At 44.0% G+C, this 8312-nt stretch overlaps 1 protein-coding gene across 1 annotated transcript; it reads right to left on the minus strand.

Moving 5' to 3' along the window:
- Positions 1-4678: 4678 nt before the first annotated feature.
- LOC146019514 (uncharacterized) lies at positions 4679-7287 on the minus strand. The gene is made up of 2 exons (XM_083152036.1): positions 7182-7287; positions 4679-6473 (listed from the first exon to the last, which is right to left on the minus strand). Exons 1-2 carry the CDS (start codon positions 7261-7263, stop codon positions 5083-5085), a joined length of 1473 nt encoding a protein of 490 aa, XP_083008162.1. The 5' UTR covers positions 7264-7287; the 3' UTR covers positions 4679-5082.
- Positions 7288-8312: the final 1025 nt, after the last annotated feature.

The raw sequence follows: 8312 nt of genomic DNA on the forward strand, positions 1-8312 counted from the left end.
TTGATGGCAAAGGCCACAATGGCCATCATTAATACTCATTCAAAACAATCCTTTCCGATTGGTTTATGTACTGTCAGTCAACAGTTTTCTATTTCACTACTTTTGATGGGACCATCATGCAATAGTCTTCAACCAGGAAGCCAATTGGTCAAGAATGTTCTTGTTATTACCATCTTTGGCTGGTTTTGAAGGTTTTCAATTAGACTAGGCTGAGGAAGGACCTAAGTAAGTTATGGAGAGCAAACAAATTCCTTATGCAAATTAGTTTGGAAATTATACCATCTGATTGGCTGATGCAATTCTCATTAGGGATGGCCATCGGCCATCGATGTTTATAAACCATCGATGGGTTATGGTCGATGTTCCTTAGTTTTGACATCGATCTGGTTGAACCAGATGGTTTCACAAAATCAATGTCAAGCTCAAACTACTAGTTTTGTTTTGCTATTTCCTGGGACACGGAGCATAGCTCCGACCCACGACACCAGTGAAGCCCCGCCCCCGTATTCTGATTGGCCCACAGGCCAGTCAGTCAAATATAATGAATGACCACTGATATGTAACAACATTGATGGCAAAGGCCATCATTAATACTCATTCAAAACAATCCTTTCCAATTGGTTTATGTACTGTCAGTCAACAGTTTTCTATTTTACTACTTTTGATGGGACCATCATGCAATAGTCTTCAACCAGGAAGCCAATTGATCAAGAATGTTCTCATCAACCATCTTTGGCTGGTTTTGAAGGTTTTCAATTAGACTAGGCTGAGGAAGGACCTAAGTAAGTTATGGAGAGCAAATAAATTCCTTATGCAAATTAGTTTGGAAATTAGACCATCTGATTTGCTGATGCAATTCTCATTAGGGATGGTCATCGGCCATCGATGTTTATAAACCATCGATGGGTTATGGTCGATGTTCCTTAGTTTTGACATCGATCGGGTTGAACCAGATGGTTTCACACTCAATGTCAAGCTCAAACTACTAGTTTTGTTTTGCTATTTCCTGGGACACGGAGCATAGCTCCACCCACGACACCAGTGAAGCCCCGCCCCCATATTCTGATTGGCCCACAGGCCAGTCAGTCAAATATAATGAATGACCACTGATATGTAACAACATTGATGGCAAAGGCCACAATGGCCATCATTAATACTCATTTAAAACAATCCTTTCCGATTGGTTTATGTACTGTCAGTCAACAGTTTTCTATTTTACTACTTTTGATGGGACCACCATGCAATAGTCTTCAACCAGGAAGCCAATTGGTCAAGAATGTTCTTGTTATCAACCATCTTTGGCTGGTTTTGAAGGTTTTCAATTAGACTAGGGTGAGGAAGGACCTAAGTAAGTTATGGAGAGCAAATAAATTCCTTATGCAAATTAGTTTGGAAATTAGACCATCTGATTGGCTGAAGCAATTCTCATTAGGGATGGCCATCGGCCATCGATGTTTATAAACCATTGATGGCTTATGGTCGATGTTCCTTAGTTTTGACATCGATCGGGTTGAACCAGATGGTTTCACACAATCAATGTCAAGCTCAAACTACTAGTTTTGTTTTGCTATTTCCTGGGACACGGAGCATAGCTCCACCCACGACACCAGTGAAGCCCCGCCCCCGTATTCTGATTGGCCCACAGGCCAGTCAGTCAAATATAATGAATGACCACTGATATGTAACAACATTGATGGCAAAGGCCACAATGGCCATCCTTAATACTCATTCAAAACAATCCTTTCCGATTGGTTTATGTACTGTCAGTCAACAGTTTTCTATTTTACTACTTTTGATGGGACCATCATGCAATAGTCTTCAACCAGGAAGCCAATTGGTCAAGAATATTCTTGTTATCAACCATCTTTGGCTGGTTTTGAAGGTTTTCAATTAGACTAGGGTGAGGAAGGACCTAAGTAAGTTATGGAGAGCAAATAAATTCCTTATGCAAATTAGTTTGGAAATTAGACCATCTGATTGGCTGATGCAATTCTCATTAGGGATGGCCATCGGCCATCGATGTTTATAAGCCATCGATGGGTTATGGTCGATGTTCCTTAGTTTTGACATCGATCGGGTTGAACCGGATGGTTTCACACAATCAATGTCTAGCTCAAACTACTAGTTTTGTTTTGCTATTTCTTGGGACACGGAGCATAGCTCCACCCACGACACCAGTGAAGCCCCACCCCCATATTCTGATTGGCCCACAGGCCAGTCAGTCAAATATAATGAATGACCACTGATATGTAACAACATTGATGGCAAAGGCCACAATGGCCATCATTAATACTCATTCAAAACAATCCTTTCCAATTGGTTTATGTACTGTCAGTCAACAGTTTTCTATTTTACTACTTTTGATGGGACCATCATGCAATAGTTTTCAACTAGGAAGCCAATTGGTCAAGAATGTACTTGTTATCAACCATCTTTGGCTGGTTTTGACTGTTTTCAAATAGACTAGGGTGAGGAAGGACCTAAGTAAGTTATGAAGAGCAAATAAATTCCTTATGCAAATTAGTTTGGAAATTAGACCATCTGATTGGCTGATGCAATTCTCATTAGGGATGGCCATCGGCCATCGGCTATCAATGTTTATAAACCATCGATGGGTTATGGTCGATGTTCCTTAGTTTTGACATCGATCGGGTTGAACCTGATGGTTTCACACAATCAATGTCTAGCTCAAACTACTAGTTTTGTTTTGCTATTTCCTGGGACACGGAGCATAGCTCCACCCACGACACCAGTGAAGCCCCGCCCCCGTATTCTGATTGGCCCACAGTCCAGTCAGTCAAATATAATGAATGACCGCTGATATGTAACAACATTGATGGCAAAGGCCACAATGGCCATCATTAATACTCATTCAAAACAATCCTTTCCGATTGGTTTATGTACAGTCAGTCAACAGTTTTCTATTTTACTACTTTTGATGGGACCATCATGCAATAGTCTTCAACCAGGAAACCAATTGGTCAAGAATGTTCTTGTTATCAACCATCTTTGGCTGGTTTTGAAGGTTTTCAATTAGACTAGGGTGAGGAAGGACCTAAGTAAGTTATGGAGAGCAAATAAATTCCTTATGCAAATTAGTTTGGAAATTAGACCATCTGATTGGCTGATGCAATTCTCATTAGGGATGGCCATCGGCCATCGATGTTTATAAACCATCGATGGGTTATGGTCGATGTTCCTTAGTTTTGACATCGATCGGGTTGAACCAGATGGTTTCACACAATTAATGTCAAGCTCAAACTACTAGTTTTGTTTTGCTATTTCCTGGGACACGGAGCATAGCTCCGCCCCCGTATTCTGATTGGCCCACAGGCCAGTCAGTCAAATATAATGAATGACCACTGATATGTAACAACATTGATGGCAAAGGCCACAATGGCCATCCTTAATACTCATTCAAATCAATCCTTTCCGATTGCTTTATGTACTGTCAGTCAATTGTTTTCTATATTACTACTTTTGATGGGACCATCATGCAATAGTCTTCAACCAGGAAGCCAATTGGTCAAGAATGTACTTGTTATCAACCATCTTTAGCTGGTTTTGAAGGTTTTCAATTAGACTAGGGTGAGGAAGGACCTAAGTAAGTTATGGAGAGCAAATAAATTCCTTATGCAAATTAGTTTGGAAATTAGACCATCTGATTGGCTGATGCAATTCTCATTAGTGATGGCCATCGGCCATCGATGTTTATAAACCATCGATGGGTTATGGTCGATGTTCCTTAGTTTTGACATCGATCGGGTTGAACCAGATGGTTTCACACTCAATGTCAAGCTCAAACTACTAGTTTTGTTTTGCTATTTCCTGGGACACGGAGCATAGCTCCACCCACGACACCAGTGAAGCCCCGCCCCCATATTCTGATTGGCCCACAGGCCAGTCAGTCAAATATAATGAATGACCACTGATATGTAACAACATTGATGGCAAAGGCCACAATGGCCATCATTAATACTCATTTAAAACAATCCTTTCCGATTGGTTTATGTACTGTCAGTCAACAGTTTTCTATTTTACTACTTTTGATGGGACCACCATGCAATAGTCTTCAACCAGGAAGCCAATTGGTCAAGAATGTTCTTGTTATCAACCATCTTTGGCTGGTTTTGAAGGTTTTCAATTAGACTAGGGTGAGGAAGGACCTAAGTAAGTTATGGAGAGCAAATAAATTCCTTATGCAAATTAGTTTGGAAATTAGACCATCTGATTGGCTGAAGCAATTCTCATTAGGGATGGCCATCGGCCATCGATGTTTATAAACCATTGATGGCTTATGGTCGATGTTCCTTAGTTTTGACATCGATCGGGTTGAACCAGATGGTTTCACACAATCAATGTCAAGCTCAAACTACTAGTTTTGTTTTGCTATTTCCTGGGACACGGAGCATAGCTCCACCCACGACACCAGTGAAGCCCCGCCCCCGTATTCTGATTGGCCCACAGGCCAGTCAGTCAAATATAATGAATGACCACTGATATGTAACAACATTGATGGCAAAGGCCACAATGGCCATCCTTAATACTCATTCAAAACAATCCTTTCCGATTGGTTTATGTACTGTCAGTCAACAGTTTTCTATTTTACTACTTTTGATGGGACCATCATGCAATAGTCTTCAACCAGGAAGCCAATTTTTTGATTGAAAAAGCAGGTCTTTATTGTACATAAAGAATGCAAAAAACAGACGATAACAAATATCACACATATACCGTGTCGCAGCACAGCCAAAACACAGTACACATGCAGACAGTATAGTACATATTATAAAATACAGTACAAGATAAACTCACACTATAGACTATACTATGCACTATGCATTCTAACGGTAACATTTACACAACAGTATACAAGACTATGGGTGTGGAGGGTGGGGGGTGGGGGAGGAGGAATCACATGCCCGAAGCTTTATTGACCAGACAGACATATATAAGGGGAGGGCAATAAATAGAAATACATCAACAAAACAACAGACATTGTGAAGTGAGGGGGAAGGGGCCACGGTCCCAAAGTCTTATAAAACAGTCCAAACAAGGGGAAAGGACCAGAAGAAAAGGGGTTTAGTCCTCTTCTTCCTCAGGGCTATCCCGAATGGAATAGTCTCTGAGCAGGCTGTGAACCAGCCTGCGGCAGTCCTGAACGGACATTCTCTCCCTCCTCAATATGAGTCGATTTCTGGCAAACCACAAAGCGTCCTTAACACAGTTTATAAGGCGCCAGGCTTCCTGGGTCGCCCCATACGTGTGGGTGCCCGGGAATAGTCCATACAATACCGAAAGGTATGAAAGACAGTTCCTGGGCACGGAGTCCTTGAATTCAGTCTCTAGGGCATCCAACAACAACTGTGCGTAGGTGCAGTCCCAGAAGATGTGCATGGAGGTTTCTTCATGCACAAAGCACCAGGGACAATGTCTATACCTACACAAGTTTCGGGAGTGCATGAATGACCGGTGAGGTAAGCCCCCCTGAATGGCCATCCATGACAAGTCTTTGTGTCTATTTGTGAGCCTTTTGGAGGCCACATACTCCCAGACAAACTTGGCAGTTGCTGAAGGGAGCCCTGAAATCGGTTCCATGACGTCTTTGGCTCTGATGAGCTTGTGGACAGTTTTAGGTTTCCACAAGTCGGGTTTCAATCCCTCCAGTTGGTGCTCCCTCACAAACTTGGACACATCCAGGTAGAACCATGGAGTAGTCCAGTTGTAAGGGATGGAGCTGTCCCACTTGTCCCATTTAAGGGTCCTCCACATTGGTAGGAGGAAGAAGCGGGACATGGAGTTCCCCGCAGAGCCGGCACAATTGTCTATCAAAGTTCTGCGGATACAGTTACATGCAAAAAAGGCTCTCAGCATAGTTGGAATGTCTGGAATGCCTTTGCCACCTTTGAGGGGATCTTTGTACATAACAATCCGCTTGACTCTGTCCATTTTGGAGCCCCAGATGAAGTGGAAAACAGCCCGTGTGATGGCCTTGCAGATCGCCGCCAGAGGTGGCCAGGCCTGGGCGGTGTACTGAAGAACAGGAAGAATCTCATTCCGCAGCACAAGTGTTTTCCCTTCGATGGTAAGGTCTCTGAGACTCCACAATCCCAGTTTCTGACGCATTGTCGCAAGTCTTTCATCCCAGCACTTCAGGGCCGCTCCATCTCCTCCGAACCAGACACCAAGGATCTTGATGAGGTCTGGCTTTACCGTGAATGGAAATGGAGTGGAGGACGACAGGTGCCACTTTCCGAAGAGCATAGCCTCTGACTTCCCAAGGTTGACCCTTGCTCCTGAAGCACGGCCGAAGTCTTCGCAGGTCTGGACGAGGGCCGCCACCGATCTCTGGTCTGCGCAGAACACAGTGACGTCATCCATGTACAGCGAACACTTGGCCTCTGGGTGGTCTGGACCCGGTGCGGTGATCCCTCTGATCTCTTGATTTTGCCTGATGGATACAGCGAAGAGCTCTATAACACAAACAAAAAGAAGAGGTGAAAGAGGGCAGCCTTGTCTGACCCCAGACATGACAGGGAAGGGGTCAGTCTTCCAGCCGTTCACCAACACCGAGCTGTAAATGTCAAGGTACATCAGGTTAACATACGAACAGAATAGCTCACCAAGACCAAATTTACGCAGTACCTTGCCCATCAGCTCATGGGAGACACGGTCAAAGGCCTTTTCCTGATCAAGACTGATCAGGGCTGTGCACACATTACGGTCTTTCACGTAATGGACCGTGTCTCTGAGGAGGGCAAGGCTGTCTGCGATTCTGCGGCCGGGAATGGCGCAGGTTTGGTCTGGGTGAACGATCTGCCCAATGACAGCCTTCAGCCGGTTGGCCAGTACCTTGGCGAGGATTTTGTAGTCCACGTTCAGAAGAGAGATGGGACGCCAATTTTTCAGGTCACATCTCTCCCCCTTACGCTTATACAAGATCGTGATCATTCCTTCCCTCAGTGAAGAAGGCATTTTGCCCTCCACCACCATCTCCTCGTACAGCTCGAGCAGGTCCGGGCCAATGAGATCCCACAGCGCAACATAAAGCTCTGCTGGGAGACCATCACTGCCCGGAGTCCTGCCCTGCCTAAAGGATTTAGCGGCAGAGAGCACCTCCTCCAACGCCAAGGGAGCATCCATGGCTGATTTACCTGCAGGATCAATAGTGTTAGTGATACCTGACAGGAACTTATCCGCCTCATCTGTGTCTGTAGTCTTAGGGGAGTAGAGGTCGCTGTAGTAGTCGCGAACGACCTTCATCACGCCCTCCTTCCCCTGTCTGGGGATGCCATTCTCAATATTCTTGTTATCAACCATCTTTGGCTGGTTTTGAAGGTTTTCAATTAGACTAGGGTGAGGAAGGACCTAAGTAAGTTATGGAGAGCAAATAAATTCCTTATGCAAATTAGTTTGGAAATTAGACCATCTGATTGGCTGATGCAATTCTCATTAGGGATGGCCATCGGCCATCGATGTTTATAAGCCATCGATGGGTTATGGTCGATGTTCCTTAGTTTTGACATCGATCGGGTTGAACCGGATGGTTTCACACAATCAATGTCTAGCTCAAACTACTAGTTTTGTTTTGCTATTTCCTGGGACACGGAGCATAGCTCCACCCACGACACCAGTGAAGCCCCACCCCCATATTCTGATTGGCCCACAGGCCAGTCAGTCAAATATAATGAATGACCACTGATATGTAACAACATTGATGGCAAAGGCCACAATGGCCATCATTAATACTCATTCAAAACAATCCTTTCCAATTGGTTTATGTACTGTCAGTCAACAGTTTTCTATTTTACTACTTTTGATGGGACCATCATGCAATAGTTTTCAACTAGGAAGCCAATTGGTCAAGAATGTACTTGTTATCAACCATCTTTGGCTGGTTTTGACTGTTTTCAAATAGACTAGGGTGAGGAAGGACCTAAGTAAGTTATGAAGAGCAAATAAATTCCTTATGCAAATTAGTTTGGAAATTAGACCATCTGATTGGCTGATGCAATTCTCATTAGGGATGGCCATCGGCCATCGGCTATCAATGTTTATAAACCATCGATGGGTTATGGTCGATGTTCCTTAGTTTGGACATCGATCGGGTTGAACCTGATGGTTTCACACAATCAATGTCTAGCTCAAACTACTAGTTTTGTTTTGCTATTTCCTGGGACACGGAGCATAGCTCCACCCACGACACCAGTGAAGCCCCGCCCCCGTATTCTGATTGGCCCACAGTCCAGTCAGTCAAATATAATGAATGACCGCTGATATGTAACAACATTGATGGCAAAGGCCACAATGGC

The sequence above is a fragment of the Crinia signifera genome, chromosome 7 (assembly GCF_055691185.1).
Source record: "Crinia signifera chromosome 7, ASM5569118v1, whole genome shotgun sequence".
Taxonomy (NCBI): domain Eukaryota; kingdom Metazoa; phylum Chordata; class Amphibia; order Anura; family Myobatrachidae; genus Crinia; species Crinia signifera.

Bases quoted from the DNA above. Each gene is read 5' to 3' on its own strand.
- LOC146019514 (XM_083152036.1), bottom strand. From the start codon at position 7,263: ATGAAGGTCGTTCGCGACTACTACAGCGACCTCTACTCCCCTAAGACT. The intron at 6,474-7,181 runs GTATCACTAACA...TTTGTGTTATAG, and splicing joins GGCGGATAAGTTCCTGTCAG to AGCTCTTCGCTGTATCCATC.